The sequence below is a fragment of the Chelonus insularis genome, unplaced genomic scaffold (assembly GCF_013357705.1).
Source record: "Chelonus insularis isolate UGA/USDA-ARS -01 unplaced genomic scaffold, ASM1335770v1 contig_70_pilon, whole genome shotgun sequence".
NCBI lineage: Eukaryota > Metazoa > Arthropoda > Insecta > Hymenoptera > Braconidae > Chelonus > Chelonus insularis.
In genome coordinates this window covers 1,316,953-1,335,923 of record NW_023276716.1, presented here as the reverse complement: position 1 = coordinate 1,335,923, position 18,971 = coordinate 1,316,953, and the positions used below count along the sequence as shown (strand labels likewise).

Genomic DNA, 18,971 nt, shown 5'->3' with positions numbered 1-18,971 from the left:
ATCATTGCATTTTAATTTTTTTGTTAATTTTAACAATTCATTTATTTTTTGTATCGTGTTCACTTATTTACATGAAAAGAAGAAAGATTTTAAATAAATAAAATTCTTGTTTTCTCAAAAATCCTTTTTATAAAAAAGAATAACAAACATTCACAGTTGAATGAAATAATTTATTGTTTGTTTAAAATATGTAATGTTTAAAAAAAAGATTCGATTTATAATTTAATTTCATTTGCAATAAAAAAAAAATTTACTACGGGGAATATAGTTACGTAAAATTGATATTTCCCTGGCATTGCATAATACATTTTCCATCGTTGCACATAACAAAAAATGAGAAATGGCGATGAGAATTTTTTATCTCTTTTTCATACATGACTATCTCACTGTTAGATTTTACGATGAGTCGATATTTATATACCAAACTGTCAAGGGGCAAGAAAAGAATTTATAAAAAAAAAGAGAGAATTCACGTGATGTCACAAAATATACGCGCGGTTTCTGTATAAGCTCGAGGCTTTATTATATGAAACAAGCCTGCAGGTACTTCCTTGTCACTGACATTTTTAAGGAAATTCCTCTTCTCATCTTTACCCCTCTCTGCATTCTCACTTGACATTATGCTAACCAGAAAATAAACCTCAGTATCTTGTGACTTTGCCTTTTTGCACCCTCTCAATCTATAAGTCTCTCTCATCACCCTTTTCTATCATCCACGATGCGGGATCAATCAATGACAACTTTTGTTCTTTATTTTCTGTTTTTACTTTTTATTCCTCCTAGGATTGAAATGTAAAATACAAAACACACCTACATGCCAGATATGCGGAAGATAGAAGTGAAATAAAGTTATGCTGACAAATTTGAATTGTCTCTAAGTTTCAAACTATCAAAATATATTTTCCATAATGTTATTTTATACATCAAATCCGTAGAGTATGATTGGAAAAATGTATAAGTTGGTAAGTTTCATAAAAAAAAACAACAAATAAAATTCACAATATACACATAACTGTTTGAGTTATTTTTTAATTTTTATTTTTACTATAAAATTCATTGGAAATCAATTCTCTTTAAGTCTCCGATATCTTAATAATTATTTTCACTGAAATAGAAACAAAAGTCATTGACTTTTTGTCATAAAATTCCCTGCAGGATGTAAGTTAATGAAGCTTTACAGGAAGATAATTTAATTATTTTAACTGTTGGAATTTTTGACAAGTTATTAAAAAACCATCTATTCATATCCGTTGTGTTCTATGTTTGATGCAAAAAGTGGACTTTTGGTAATGGTAGTAGAGTTATCGCAATCGATTGGCTCTCAACATGATACTTGATAGTTATAGAATGTCTCTATCCAACTATGGATATAAATAATAACTTTCTATTGACAAACCATAAATGTCTTTGACAAATCTATGAATATTATTAAACTGCTCTAGAGTCACTTACATAATTAAATTCAGTTTCTAAAAATTGATAAGCTGTTGAAAAGTAGGTTTTTAAATTCAACTAAAGTTGAGAAATGTTTTCAAGTTTACTTGACTTCATAGCAGTAATTTCTATTCATGGTAATTTTCCATCCGATTGACTTGAAAATCAACATATGAATCAAAAGCATTACTTTCTTTCTATTTTTCTCAGTGGATAAAAATTTTTGATTTCGTGACAAAAATCGTCTTTTAAAAGAAGTTTAAAAACTCATCATCGTACTTTAACTTGCGACATTTATTTTGGAAATACTAGAGAAAGTATGAAAGGGGAAACCAATGTGTGTGGAGGTTTAGTTGTACGAGTATTGAATAGTGGAGAGAAGGTATATAGACGAGCAATTCAATCAAACCTCGAAGCAACTAACAGCTGCGACTTGGGGTATTTTTTACAGCTCCTTTTCGACTTTTTTTTTTGATGTACACATTCACTTGTTTGTGTGCTTTACCCACGCACGTATGCCCCTATATACTATCTGTCACGTTTTATAGTCCAAAATTCACGGCTAAAATGTTTACTGCTTGTACTCGCGGCACTTCGATTTCAACAACTGGTACAATGCGACTGGTACATTGTCAGGTCGATTTATGTATCGTACGTGTATTCTTATACCATGGATCATCGAAATTTAAAAAAAAAAGCTCCCTGGAAATGTGAACGACTGAAATAATTCGATAAAAAAAAAAGAATGCCAAGATCGTAAGAATTAGAATTTATTCATTTTTATTTTTCTCACGTTGAGATATTTTTTTTTGTTTTGGAAATTCAATCAAAATGATTTGTTGATTTGGAGTAAGCCTTTTCGTACGCGGAACACGTGCATTATTTGAGGCTTTTGTGAGATATTAAAAAAAGAAGCTGAACGTTTTTCTTCATATTTTTCATCAAATTAAATTTTTTTTTATCTAAACTATAAATTAGTTTTGATATTAATTTCCAGCATTTTTCAAATTGGTTCCATTGATTCTGCAGCATGAAAAATTATTGATGAAAGAATTCTTTATATCAAATTAAATTCTTACAAAAAATATTATATACAGAATAAGTTTTTTTTTAGTGTTTTATTTATTTTATTAAATTCATCTTTATAGTTTGAAAGGCTGACATATTTTGTAGATTTATTAAATAAAAGTCAAATGAGTGTGGTAAACTATTGAAATACTAACATCAATAAACTAACCTTACCCTAATTGCAAAAGTCATTTCATCTTCTCTTCAATAATTTTTGTTGAAATTTTTATTCCCCAACTGGCTGGGGGAAAAGGTAATGTAGGTCAATATTAATTAATTATATTATCGTGTAGAATAATGCATGTTCTCTTTATAGAGAAAAAATTTTCTTTATTTATCGTATTTTCTATATATTATAACATTATTTAAAGTCGAGAAATCTTGAAAAATATTTAATTAATTGGCACTTCGTTATCAATAAAAAAGTAATTCCTGATTATTTTTTATCAAACTTTAACTATTTTACTCTTTTAATTATCTAGAAAAAATTTATTCTATCTTTCACGTAATTTTTATTTAATTGGCAGTTGATGTATTTCGACTATTTTCTTGCAATTTTTAATTTAATTTCATCATCAGCAACATTTGTTGTAAATTCTGATATTTTATTAAATCGCCACAAATTAGTAATAGACTATCAATAGTAAGTTATCAAGTAAAATAAAACCTTCAATTCCTAACAGGAAAACACAACTGATCAGTTGTAGACCAACATTGGACCATCACTGTACATTCAAGTGCATTGTTGTTACACATTTAAACGTGTTAAATATGATATCACCCATTTGATTAACATTGTAGTTACTTTTAATGCGTTTCTGAGTGTGTAAAAAGTGATTACAATGTTGATCAAATGGGTGACGTCATATCTAACACGTTTAAATGTGTCACAAAAATGCATTTTAACAGTGATGGTTGACTAAGACCAGTCCAATGTTAAATCAAAAATGGCCAGTCGTGTTCTTCTACTAGGGATAAATGATTTCAAACAATACTCAGTACCCTGATAGAACAGCACAAATGGGGTTCATTCATAGTCCAACATTGGATACGACTGGTATAGTACTGAGTTAGGACTGAGCCAGTATTTAATAAGCTGGTACAGGGTGTAGTAAAAATAAGTTAAGGTTTTTACTTTATAGTTAATAATAAATAAAAGCATTAGATGTAATGTTGATTATTGATATTTTATTCTACTTTTTAAAAATCACACTGTAAATCCGAGAAAATTTAAGTGTTTAATAATAAAACACCAAAGCGTTTACAATGTTAAATGCCATAAACAAGCTGTAGTATTTTAGTAAATTGCAAGAAGTATTTAAAAGTCGTCTAAAAAATTACTATAGTTTGTGTATGGCGTTTAACATTGTAAATACTTCAAGTGTTTAGTTGTTAGACACTCGGATTTGCAGTGTAATAAGTAGATATTCATTATTTTACAGCGATTTTTACTGGTTTATTTCCAAAAAGTAAATTAAATGACTCTAAAAACCATATAATAGTCTTTCACAAAGTATTTGCCAAAAAATCCGTAAAAACCATAACTATTACTTTTCTTTGCTCGTACAAAGTAACATTCGTCTCTGAAGGACTTGAAGGAATTGGTGAGGGATGTAAGAACATACGGGTACGCATCTGTGCCTCTTGATTGACGCGTAGATTGCGTATCCGCGACACACACCTGCGTCCCTCATGTCCTCTTCGATTTTCTTTTAGCACTCAGTTCAGAAGAGCCCAGCTATCTTCTTTGCTCTGTCTATGATCACACTGCTGCAGCGAGTGGAAAAATATGGAAATTACTAGAAATCGTTTGCTTTCACTGAAAAGAAATGCATGGCCTCGAGGGTACCTTTTTTTCAATACTTTTTTATTTCAATTCTTAAACGGCAAAAGGTTCTATATATGAATGTGTTTCTTCGCACACTTTTTCAATTCATGTATGTTATCTCGACTCCAAGGTAACCGCCTACATGCCCTGAGAGCGTCTCAATAATTCAAGGTATGGATTTTGAGTTAGGAAAGACGTTTTTTTTTCTTTCCTCGTACACCATGGTGAAGGCGGCAAGACCTCAAGGGAACTCTCTAAGTTCGTCGACGTTCCTATAGATAGTAATGGATATCTTACGCGTCTTGCTTCCATGCAATTTCATTTCACATTACTCTGTACTCTCTTTTATTCAATAACATAATCCGCAATATGAGATAAAAAATATAAAGCATAATCTGTTTTATTTTTCCCTTTCTCGGTGGATATTATAATGAATAATACGTCTTTCGATTAATATATCATTAAAATCATTTGAATTAAAGGCTTTATGATAAATTTAAAAGCCTAGTGTGGCTGTTCAACATAATCCTGTATATTAATTCAAAACATTTCTGCTTTATAGGTTTATTAGTATCAACACGTGTGCTCAATGTGATTGCTACAAAATTATTCATCGGTATTATTAATAATTAAATTTTTAATTAAAATTTTCAGTGATAACAAAAGTAACAAATTAGCTCATGATTATTTCCGTTATGAATTGAATGATCATAATGAAAATTGTCTACTTTATTTACTACAGAGAATAAAATGAGGCAATTTCAATTGGAAAATCCGTTTCTTTTTTATTTGCAGAATTCAATAATCGTAAGATTAAATTTTTTAATTATTTTCATTTATAAGTCGATACTTTTTTGTTAATATAAACATGATGAAAATAATCTATTATGAAAAGCTTTTTCACTCGACTTTTATCGCTTACATAAAAAATTGTGATAAATAAAGTAAAGTAAAAAGTCGGATCTTTTTTTTCAGCATAAAATTTTTTTTTTTGAAATAAAAAAAAAAGTCCTTGAAAACCTTATTCTAAAATTGATAGTTCAGACGTGAAGCATGCTCAGCAGTATACCCGAAAATATTTATTCCCATGGTGCCTTTTTTTTTTGCTGGAAAATGTTTTATAGAAAAACTCATGATATCAAAATATCTCGGGAAGTTTGTCTATTGTTTGAATTCGAAGATATAAATTATTTTCATAACTAATGAAAATTTCAAGCTTCCTAGCCATCAAATGAAAAAGCCCTACGGATAAATTTATCCCATTCCATTCAGATATTTTTATAATTATACCCGTACGCATAAGCTGTAAATATGTGTAATTGAAGAGAAATCTTTTTTTGATTTGTTTTAATTGATTGCTATCATAAACAAGGTAAAATTCAATTTGTTGATGATGCACGCAACTTCAAGTAGTTATTAAATAAAATGCAATTATTATTTCATTTAATTTTGTCATTCATTAAAAAATTTATCAAAACATACAGTATTTTATTTTTAAACAATAAATTAATATTACAAGGATGATAAAAACTATTTTTTTAAAACTTCTAAAGCTCATTTCTAATGCATACAACATTAATAACACATTTTATATAGACTTTAAACACTGTTTTTTTTTCACCTGGGATTCTAGTGACTTGAAAGTTTACGTCTCACATAAAAATATCCTGTTTAAGTTTAATAAAAATTTTTATAGACATCAATATTTTTTCATAACGAACGAAAAAAACAGTACAATGATTAACTTCATTATTATATTATACAACAATACTAATCTTGACAAACAAAGAATAAACATTGTATAATAAATATTGTTTATTATTACCAAAGTGTTGCGCACTAAAAAAAACGATCTGAAGTGATTTAAATAAGCAATAAAAATGGCTGTGGCTTTCAATGTTTCATGTAAATTTTTACGAGAAAATTTTTCGAATGCATGTTGCCACTTTACATGCATTTAGTTATTAAAACTCGATTTAACGGATCATAATTCCAATGTACTACTCTGTAGACCTCAAACTTTATTATTTTCCATTTTTCATGTGATACATAATGACGCCAAAGGAACAAGAAAAAAGGATAAAATAATCCAAAAATAAAATTAAAAAAACATCCTGTAAAATAAATCCGTAGATCCAATGCCAAAAGTATATACGCGTCAATAATGATAGTTTTCGTTATTTTTCAGTCTGTATATCTTTTTTATATGGCGACAGATATATGGCGGAGGTGAGGAAATGGATGCTCTCACATCCACCACAATGCGACGAGTCGCGCGTCGGTATTTCCAATTTCACAGCGCATGGGTTAACGAGACCCGTGGGTTGAGAGAGAGAGAGAGAGAGTTAGGGTGGTCTGTTCTCTATTGCGTCTCGTACTCTGTCTCGTATCACCCCCTTTAAACGAGAAAACGGAGCATACTCGGGTTCCGGCACATTACCTGTGCTGATTACCGACTCAAAGTATGTCACCTAGTCGCGTTCCTCAACCGAGTATTCTCTCCTCTATATTGGGTTAATTCTCGTAATATTATCTGATAATATTCGTTAAAAATTTCCGGACAATATTCTGAGAATATCATCTAGAGGGTGATGAAAAATTATTCTTAATTTAACCCTTATCTTTATGTCATTGTCTCAAGAATATTTAATTAAATGACAAAATAGTTTATTAGACTGAATTTCATACTCCATTTTCTAAATTATTTCAGTTTTTTCTCTCCAAATTACTTTTAATCAACTCTATTTCTTATGATTCATGAAAAAGGTATTTGAAAATATTCTCAATAGGTAGAGTGTAATAAATAAATTTTTTATCTAATCAAGTTGAAATTCCTGATATTTTTTGAGAATAAAATTTTATGATGATGGTAATCACAAATGCACTGAAGATGTTTTATAAAATTTCATAGATCAAATTTTCTTTTATGGGAATTTCAGAATGTATTTTTTCCTTTAAGAATTCCATTAAATACATCAGTAGTAAATCACATATGTATCAAGTAATAGTATTCCAGAGTAAGAAATGCATTTGTGCTTTTATCAAAATTCCAAATGAAAAAATATTTATTTTGGGAATATTAACCAAGTATGCATCTAATTTATTAGCAATTCAATAACTTTATCCTATTCTACAAATTACATATTTTCATTCTTATAATTCTAGCATTAATTTACATCAACATCATTATTCCAATCTCTAAAACTCATGCTATTATGATCACAAATTATCTCTATTGCTCATACAATTAATTCAAGCCTAAATTAACTTCATTCAATATTAAGTTGAATATTTTCGACCAACTTTGATGTAACTAAAAAATATGATCGATTTAATTTAATTGAGTAATGAATTTTATTTATTACTTATTGAATATTTTTAGTTATAAATAATAATGATAAAACAATTTGTAATAAAAATAGTGGAAAATAAGATAATTATCATAAATAGAATATGCTTTCCATATTAAATTGAATCTTAAATTCCCATCATACCATCTAACCGTCTACCTAAATTTCTAACATTTCAGAGCTGCACAGAAATGGAATCTCTCGTCAAGTCCCCACCGACGACGACGCTCTGGAGATGAAAATATTGGCACAGATGAGCACCCAATTTTTCCGAATGGTTACGCTGCACTTCTCAACAAGTCTCCGCCACCTGCACCACCGGCTTTTCTACGGAGGATTGGTATGAAAGAGCTCACTGGTGTTGGAAAGGTTAGTGGTGAATCAATTCAACATGACTAATCGATTTGTTTGACATATTTATAAGCACACCACAACTACATCATGTTTAAAACCCATAATAACATCACCACGTGTGTTATTTATGGACTTTTTTAAACTTGAAATTAAACATAGAGTAATCTAGTACGTAGTCTAGCACGCCCACTCATTACTTTTGTAATTCAACACTGAGAATATGGTGCACGTTCCACCAATGAACATCAACATGTGGGCTTCTCGACATCTCGTTACCATTACATTCAAGTAACAGTTCTACTAACTATTTTTCATGAGTTCATTATCATTTAGTGTCTCCATCCTTGCTATTTCCTTAAATAACATTACGTGGATGACTGCTACAGCTTGAGTTAAGAACACAATATGGTCGACAATAAATTTTGTAGGAAAATGAAAAAGAAAGGTCATAATAATTTTTACAAGTATTATTTTGAATAAAATGAAATCATAATTCAAACTCAAAAGTATAAAAAATGAGAGTAAACGATTAAAGGGCTTTATTTCGAGTCACAAAAAAAATAACAAGCCATCCGCAGGAGTGTATTGTTGTAAATGACATAGGAAATACTGAGGAAAAAAATCAAAAGAGGGTCGATCTGTCCGGGATAAGAACTTGAAGAAAAACGACGTTGCGATATCTCGTTAGTAAATTTTTCTGAATCCTACGTTCAACTGTGGCCGAATGTATCCCACTTGAAGCGAAGATTGCATCGATTCGTCCACTCCCGATTTCGATTCATCCAGATCCAATAAACGACTCATACCTCCAATCTCCAGAGAAAGAGAGAAAAACGACTGAGGAGAAAGCAGGATAGCTAAAGGTTACACGCGTTTTTTTTTCTTTTTCGAGTCAATATTCCAGAAGGGCGTGCTATTCTCTTGGGCTCGTGCTAGATTTTTTTTTATTTTTTATTTAGGGACAATATTATTTTAAGAATGTTTTATAGATTTTTAAGGGAATTTATTTAGTGATTTTTATTTAAAAAGAAGGAAAAAACAATTAGTGGAGTTGGTTAAGGAAGTAAAGTAGTCAACAGAGTTAGTGTTGTAGTTAAATACTTATTAATATTCTCTCAGCGTTTCATTTCCTTCAGAAGATACAACACGTGCAGAATGAATTTGCTTAGTGGGTTACAACTCTGTCGTGTGTAAATGGCAAAATTCTGTATTAATTTTCTTTGGTTCTAAGTATAAATAACAGTTGGGAGATTTTTTTTCTAAAAACAAAGGTAGTACAAATATTGATAAAGACTGGCTTTAGATTGAAAGAAATATTGGAGACATTGAAAAGTATTGACCAGAGGGTTGAATTTCCGGTCAAATTTGTTTGGTTCGATCAGCGTGATATGTTCCAATATTACCAGACCATTTCATCTCGAATAGAAGAAGATCGAATTTTCGTCATTATTTTTCTCTTCTTCTGAAACTCACGAGCACTACAGAGAAATCAAATTGCCCTAAATTTATGTTTCCCCAGACGAATGAGTTTAACGGAAATTCCAACTAAATTTCAGCCAATCAAAAAGAAATAAATAATTTTATCTGAAAAAAGTTTTTACAAAATTTTAGCTAATAATTAAAGCTATTTCCTATGATTTATGATTGACGAAAATGTTTGTTACAGTAATGTAATCGAATGTGGCATTGTTCTTCTAAATTAAGGGTGAGGGGTAACTCATTTTTACGAATGGTAATTGGGATGTTGGTGAGAGAAGTGATATAAAAGAGGTAAATTGAGTTGGGAAAATACTTCAATTGCACAATTAACTCGCCATTTTTTTTTCTTTTGTTTCAAATACTAGTGTCTATTAATTTTTCTGTCGATTTTGGATTACTGCTTGTTATGAACTACAGCTGCTGTAAATTTTAGTGTTTTATTTTAAAACATTAAAAGTGTTTTAATATGACGTCACCCATTTGATTAACATTGTCTCGATTTTGAAATGTTTTTAAGTGTTTTGAAATAAAATACTAAAATTTACAGTAAGTGAATACTAAAAAGATGATATTTTAATTTATCTTGAAAGCAATCCTGTTGCTTCTTATTTTTAAAAAGCGTTAATTACATGCTAAAATATAATTATTACTTGTGTAATCATGGAACATCACATGAAAATATGATGTTCTTTTAATATTGATTTAATTATTCTTATCAATAAACAAAATTATTCTTTTTTAAATGAATGATGATTGATTAATTAAATTTATTTAATTTTAAAGCAAGTAATTATTGTTATACTGAGAAAAATGTTAGGTAAAAATTATTTAGTTTGAGATATAAAATATCTTCTTTGGAGTAATTTTTTTCAGATTACGTGAGAAGGTTAGAAATTTAATTAATCATTCATTTCTTCATTTGTTTAGAGACTCGTTCATTTAGGATTCATCTAAAGATGAATTTACAACATTTTTTTTTTTAATATTGTACCAAAAAAAAAAAAAAAAATAATTTAGAATGAGGAACTTCACTTTCATTTTCATTACTTTCATCTTCATACCAACTTCTTTAACAGACGAATATGTAAAATTAAAAAGATATATCATGCTAAAATAAATGAACAAAAAATTTCCTTAAAACTTATTAGAAAATTAAAAATGAATATGAATATTTGAAAGAAGAAACTATTAAATCTAATTGAGCCTTATAATTCTAAAAGTGTAAATTAATCATCACATTTCCTACAAAAAATCTATTTATTTTCCACCGATTACATTCTGCAAAAAAAACGGATAACAAAGAAAAATGTCCTTTTATTATACTTCTTTCCCACCTCCTGTTTTAATGAGTTTTTTAATCTTTGATCAACAGTTTTCTTTTGTCGAGTTACTCATTAGCAAAGTAAAGATTATTTGCTCACTTTAAATACACTGAACAAAAAAAAATACTAAAACGTTTCTCTGACCATTCGCTGGAAAATTACAGCAATAAGTCGTCAGATAAAGACTATCACAAGTGAAGGAATATCACAAAAAATGACTCTTATGTGAGATTTAACACGTGAATGTGCTGACCGGTGGTTAGATGGGTAACAGCTCACTCGGCATTTGCCAAAGTTTATTGAAATGTCCGGTCTTATACGACCCCAGTCATTAGGGTCTAAGGGCAGAGGGAAGTTGGATCCCAAACTCTCAGAGCTCCCTTTCGGTCTTGGAATGCTTAATGATCTTTCACGTGATTTTCCGGCCGTCTCGTTGACCTAAAAATAATCGAGCATCATAGATAAACACATAAATTTTTATCATTCGAGTTTATCACCAGCATGGAGCTTGCATTGATTTTGATTAAATGTTTAAGTATTAAATTACTCAGTCATTAATCTTACTGTCTGTCATAGAAAAAAACTATATTTTACCTTCTTCATATTTGTAGATTGTATCAACTTTAATACACGAAGCAAACTACAGTAAAGTTCATTACTCTTTTGATCAGCAGGATGTAAAAATGTCAACAAACTCCTGTTTTTCTTTTATACATAGATAAAGAGATAATCAGTACAGAATGTGTTATAAACTTAGTGAAAAGTTTTAAAAAAAGTTTAATTCAAGGGAATTATATTCCCAGATGAACTAACGTTGCTTCACTTTAATATTTATGGAGTTTAGTTTTAATTAGTAAATATACCAGTATCCATAGGGTAAGAGTCGCAACTCAGTGGATAAATTCATTTACCAAGTAAACTTATATGCAATGAATAAAGTTTTGGATTGTTTTCGTTGATTTATTGGATACATCCCATAACGATCTAAATTTCAAGTATACTATTTGGCCACTTGTTGTCTAAGCTATAGAAACTTTTTTATTTTTCAATTATTATTGCTCTTAAAAAAAACCCTTCTGGTTTCTATCTGTACATGTATATAAATTTGCGGTCGATATTTGTGATCTCAAATGCTTTAATAAATTCCCTCAACAACTTCAGTGGATTATCGACTTTGTTGGAATTTTAATGAGTCTCGACTTTCATGCCAAATATCTTGTAAAATTATTATCACCATGCATAATGATGTCAAACTATTTTACTAAACAATGTGGCTTATTGTTTTCTCTGGTATATGATTTCATATTAATTGAATATTTGCTCGGGGTTAAATATTTTAACGTTGATAGTGAAAGTTTCTAAATAAGTTTGGAGACTTTAAAGAAATCGTTAATCACATTGAAGTTTTAATTCAATCAATAACACTTTATCATTTTTATTGAAACTACTGGAATTTTTGGATGAAAATCGAATAAATATTTAGATAAAATATTGTTATTTTAATTTATATAAATAACGTAAATTGTATCAATTGATGTATTCATTTTTTTTGTTTAAATCAACTGTTTTCTTAGAATATAACAAAAAAAGGATGCTGCATTAATTTTTAAAACTGCTTTACAAGAAAATAGATATCAGCTGAGCAGTATACGGAAAGAATATTACATTATTTTCTTTTACAGATTTAAATGAAATTTTACTGTAGGATGTAGCAATGTCGGACTTGTAATCCTTTATACTGTGGTCAATAGTGAAATCTTTCAAGGAAAAAATTTTCTATTGACCTAAGCTTGAAAATACTATAAACCACAGTAAAAAGTCCAATCTCGGGCCAATTTGAACTTGAATTTGTTCATAAGTTTTTAAATGAATTATTTTTTTTTCAATTAATAATGAATATTAAATCCACGTTCAAAATATTTTTAAGACAAATAAAAATGCATGGAAAAAAATATGTTCGGCCGTAGGACTTTTTTACTGTGGTTGATAGTATTTTCAGACTCAGGTTAATGGGAAATTTTTTTTTCTTTAATGTACAACAAACCCGAAATGGAATTTACTATGGTTCGTAGCAGAAATTCATAATGACCGAAGAATTTTTAAAATTTGTATTTTATTAAATTTACTGAACCTTTGGAGATAGTCCACTAGTATTACAAATCCATAATAATTTTTCTGTGTGTAGAAAATAAATTGACAGCAATCAGCTTATTCTGTTGCATTTTCCTGCTGCTTTATTATACTTCCTCCTCAGAGAATATTTATTTGATGTAAAATTTATTATTTTTATCATCATCATTATTATTAAACTCAAATATATATCCAACGTCTTATTCTTAAAAATGATTATTTTCTATCAACTTTCATTAATTATTTTATTGTCCCCCCTGAAATTTAATTCACTTAAATTTATTGTAAACCATAAATTAAATTAATTCTCTTGAAATAACAATCTGTTTTACCCCACTAAACCAAACGTGATTTTGTCTGACTCTTGACAATGTAACTTTTCACATTAGCCGGAAAATCGAGAGTCCTATTGCAACTTTAATAAATGTCCCTAACGCATGGCTGGTGTGGGTACAAATCGCCCCGAAACCGCAAATACAATGCTTAGTAATGGTGACCGACGAATTTGTGCTCAACCGATGTGGGAACAGTAGTTCCTGGTGATTCGCGGATGGTATTCGTTAGCTCCTTGAGCCGGCATATTCAGCGTAAATTCATTCCCTCATCTCAAAACGAACAAACGAGTTTAATTAACCAATTTCTCTCATTTTAAAACGCCATTGTCGTTTGGACCAATTGACCGTTTTTTCAGTCTAGAGTTAATGTAAAAATGAACAAATGCGAGCTGTAATCTCTAGAGAAAATGATTCGTGTTGTCTAACGATGCAAATTAGATTTATCGGACTAGACAATTTAGGTGGTCAGGAGAATTACCCTGACATAGATCCATATTAAGCGCATTTGACTATTTTATTAATGCAATGTACGTTAGAGGAAGGGAGCTTTTAAAAGATTCATATGGCAGGATCTCACATTCCCTTTGAATTTCACGCTTTACAGCACGTCCTTTTGGAAGTTGTCTATGCTCAGATGGTGAAGTTTATTACCGGACCCCCCGGTACAACAAGAAACACAAGAGTGCTACGGTTCAGTGTCTCAGAGAAGGGATAAAATATACAAGGACTTTTCACCCACCTCTCGCTGTTCACGGGCATGTGCTTTTCTACTGTTGGATGCATAATACGAGCGTAGAACCGGTCGTAACTCTCCGAGCTCTATCGACAAATCGAAAAGAGTATCTTACCACCTGACTGCACAATCTTATACATATGCAGTGGTGCAATTCGAGCGTAAAACCAACAACTTGTATTCTTCGTAACAAAAACACTTGAAATTGGGATAAAATTACACTTGAAATGCATAATTACTAAAGTAATTAACGAGGTGGACTAGGGGTAGGATGGAATAAAAACAACGACACTGGGTCTACTGGTGTATATGGACTCAAGAGCTGTGTGAAAACGAGCACCAGCTAGGGTACGTGAATTTTGATCGTTAAGAGTTGGTCCTGGTGTGGGAATATGTATATATATGGCGCCTGTAAAACGCGCGACTGTCCGCGGGTGGCTTCTGTTGATTCAAGTGGGCACGTGATAAAAATGACAATGATGAGTTAATGCAATAACAGTGTAGCCTCCAACCCTCGTGTATATACGTCCGTCTGGTGGAACGTTTCGCAATTCGTCGAGCGACCCCCGAGGCTACAACGTGCCAGATCCAACGGGGACCTGGGACAAAAGGGGTGGAGTGGAGAGTTTACGAGTAACGCCACAGGGAAGGTCGGCCTGCAATGGAAACTGTATTTCGGTATTTAGTGCTGGGTACCAATTTACTGCTCTCCTTCCAGTCTCGCAATAAACCGTGATAAACGAGATTAATGCCGCAGTGTTATGTCCAAACCAAATACTTAAAGATTTTTTGTACTCCACCTCATAACACACTATCTATTCAATTCGCTACTTTTATTTTACCTTACTTCTCATATGGCTGAATTTCGATCTATGCCCCTAGGGGAGTCATTTCATTCTTTTTATTGTTAATAAACTTTATTTACTGTTAATAAACGGTATGATTGAATAGAATGAGGTGGATTTAGTGATTACAAGTGAGTGTCGATGGTGTGATTTTATAAATATTAATTAGATGGCGTGACTAATTGGAATTTTTGGCGACATTTACAACAATTGTTGCTTTTTTAATTGGATTTAATCTTCAGTTTGGGAAATAATAATCGTTTTATGGTACATGTCATTCTCTTTGATAGAAAATCTGCTGGAAAATAAAGGATCATTAGGAAATAAAAATTATTTTGTTATCTTTTTCATTAAAAAAATGAAATAAACTTTTTTTCACTGACATCTCCAGCAATATTAATCATTTTTCTTTATTTTAAGAAGTAGGAAATTGAATTTTTATGTTCTAAAACTTTTTTAATTGTACTAACTATTCTTATTCTTAGTAGAAATTGATAGAGAACCAATAAAAATTATTTAATAAAATGTGTTATCATGAAAATCTTAATTTTAGGAGAAATTGTCAGCATGCCACATGATGAAAGTTTATCAAGTTTAATTAGAAAGCACGCCTAGTTGATACCGTACAGAATCAAACATATTGTTCTATTCGTCAAATGAATCTATTACATGTTTGTAATTAATTATAGTTAATTACTTGGAACAAATACATCTATTAGTATTGAACAGTATCAACATGTAAGCATAGTGCTGTTCAAGTAACTCTAGAATAACATATCGACATGTGATTCTTTTTCTAACTCTTAATTACAAACAAAACTTTGGCATAACCCTGAGCAAATATAATCAATCATTGAAGCTTGGAAATCATGAACTAAACGTATTATATTGGAACCATTGGTTCCTCATTTATGTACATGAATAACTACATTTAGGTTTAATGATTGTGTTGTTGGTTCGAGAGAGTTAATTGATTGATAAGCAAATAGTATCTATATTGCACTGATTCATTGCATAATTAATTCACTCCAGGACCACTTGCTATGTTGATCACCGCAGGCCATTTGTGTTTGTTTGTAGATGAAGGAAGATAGCAAAGTTTTATTAGATACTCTAGTTAGATGGTGGACTACTTCAGAACACAATATCGTGTCCAAGAAGAATTTATTTTCAGTAGTTGGTGGCACAGTAGCAAAAAGCTCTAAGTAAGTGCGAGAGAATAACAATTGAAAGTGTCGTGGGCTGCTTAAAGAAAAGTTTGAATCGAATTTTATCGCGTCCTTCTCAAGCTTCCATCGTTGTTGTGAATAAGTACGCCTTGGGCCTTTGCCTGTTTTACATTTAAAACGCATTACCAACTAGCCGATTCAAATCCCACACTGCGATAAAACGAAATTAATGGCCGAGTCAACCGATTTCTAGATATATCGACGAAAGTATTTGTCGAGGGTGAGAGTAAAAGAAGGAAATAGTACGAGAAAAGTGAGACTCAAAGTTCGAAGTGCTTATCGAGATTACGAGCGATCGTTACGTCCAACTAGAATGCGTTGGTCATTCGCTCAAGTAACGTCAACAGGAAAACAACCCTTAGGACAACATACAGGGATAAAAGAATTTATTCCGCCCATATGATCAAATTTCCTAGTTTTTATTACCGTCAATTTTCCTTTTTATTCGATTGAATATCGATTATCTCACCCACATGAATAATAAACCGGTAACTGCATTTAAAATATTCCTGGTGCAATTCTTTGATACCGTACGATCGCCAAGAGTCTCTATTTCTTGCTTCTCCCAGGGGTCACGTGTTTCGCTGCAGGTAGTCGACCCAAAAGGTGTACACGAACTGAGAGGGTTGCAAAATATGAGACGGCCAGCTACGGTAATAGACGAGCACTATTAATTAAGTAGATTAAACTTCAAGTGGGTACTATTAACAGCAGACATAGTTAGCTTATTATCTACATTGAAAAAGGAAAAAAAAATCACTCCAGTCATATTCTAATTATATATCTATGTTAAGACCTTGACTTTTAATTTCTTGCAAAGTTTTTATGACTACTTAAATTTTTATTTCCAGCTGTTCATTTGACTGAGATATTTAGCAAATGGAATACTTTTTATTTGCTGTCGAATCATTGTTGATGAATCAGAAGTTATTGTAACAAATATGGCTGGGAAAGTATTTTAAATTTTCGAGAAATAAATATGAAATGAAGAATAGCATTTTATTTTTTATTGGCTGATAATTTTATTGGGGTTGTTTGGGTAATATTAAAATTTCATGAGTAAAAGTAATTAAAATGGTATTTCTATCTCATGCGAGTGAATTGTTGAAAGATAAAATTGAAATATTTTATCATTGTTCATATGATAAAAATTTACTCTTTTTTATTTCTATCTGGTGAATTGTCGTTAATGTAGAATTGGATCAATATTTACATTATAGAATGGCATTTTTAACAATTATATTTTTAATGTTCTAAAAGTCAATTAATGAATATAATTTATTGAACAATAAACTCAAATTGATAATTATTATTATTATTGCCCCTCTATAAATAAGCTATTCTCATCTGAAAACTTTGGTATAAATAACTACATTTTTTATGAAAACAAAGTATGTTAATTAAAAAAAAAACTAAAATGAAATAATCCCTAGAGTGTAATTTAAATAAATGACAAAAATTTGGACTCTAAAAATGTTTATTTTCAAACTTTTCTCTTTATTAAGATCTAAAAAATTAAAATATCAGAATTCATAATAAATTGCCACGAACTTTTGTCAATAAATATTGAAAATTTTGAGACAATTTTTTCCATAAAACTTCTTTCAACTTAATAATATTTATTATCTTAATAAATATTAGTTACTCTTCGTGACATTATAAATGAAAGAAAAAATGCTGTTAATGTTATAAAAGCTCGTTATTTTTAATAATTCTTATTATTTTTACATCAACAGAAAAAATAGTTATTGAAGATTTTTTTTTGTTCGATGAAAAATCACACTATTTAGAATAATTTTCTTTAACTAATAGTGTAGAGAAACGATAACGATACAATAAACTTCAAATATAATCGATTTAAAGTAATTTTAGCTGTCACTGCAGCTCTTGCATATTCAAAGCTTTGAATGATTTTATTTTCACTCCGATTTAACGTGCCAATAAAATCGAGACTTATAACAATTTATCAATATTTCCTACTCAATATCAACAATATTCAACTCGGTCATATACATAAAGTGTAAAATTCTCTCATTTCACCATCGATATTCTTTAAATGGCTCTATTCTATTACCTTCCAATGACTCAATATTTCTCATGTCCCTCAGAGTACCAATTACAATAAATTCTTGCTTAACTTTCTTGACATATTAAAATTTTTTTACCTCCATTTTACAATAACGTTCAAGAAGATACTTTAGTTCAACAACATATTGATGACTTGACATACACATAATATCGATGAATAAAACTATTTCTCAAGGTTCTGTGGTTTAATAATAAGAAGCTGAAGGAATAAGAAAGAGACTGAAATGACGTTTATCCGATTTTCTGTTGTACAGGCATAATATTTTACCATGGTAGCAACGAAAAATAAGTAGATGTCGACTTATATCGAAAATATTGGTTGTATACTTGGATTTATCTCTTCTTTTCCACTATTACCCTGGATCTCATGATCATCCTTACACTGATTTTCCATATTGCAAGATTATTCTCTCGAGTCTAGACCAATGGCAATTTATGTGTGGGTTCAAGTATAGAGCTTACATCTACCCTTATTCAAACATTAGATAAGCAATCTTGAATTTCGTTTACTAAAATTTGATTCTTATTCTTTCATATGATTTTTTTCCTATGGAAATATGTTTATCTATTAATGATCATGATGGTAGATATAACAGTAGTAATAATGATTGGTAGATTGGAATATCAGACTAATGGAAAATTGTTTGCGATAATTTTTCAACCACGGTTTCACTTGTTTTTTAAAAAAATGGAATATGAATTGAAAGCAAGAGTACTTAATCTTCTTTCAATAGTAATAGAGCTTATATTCCAATAACTTTAATGGGTTTTAAGTA

At 30.2% G+C, this 18,971-nt stretch overlaps 1 protein-coding gene across 3 annotated transcripts in view; it reads left to right on the top strand.

The window, feature by feature from the left end:
- Window positions 1–18,971, top strand: part of LOC118070952 (uncharacterized) — a 171,906-nt gene that overhangs the window by 99,575 nt on the left and 53,360 nt on the right. For all 3 annotated transcript variants that reach the window (XR_004690826.1, XM_035089850.1, XM_035089852.1), the window contains exon 6: window positions 7,860–8,049. Coding sequence is in view for 2 of the 3 variants with exons in the window: in XM_035089850.1 (XP_034945741.1) it covers window positions 7,860–8,049 (190 nt within the window). In the remaining variant the exon portion in view is untranslated. The remainder of the gene's footprint in view (window positions 1–7,859; window positions 8,050–18,971) is intronic.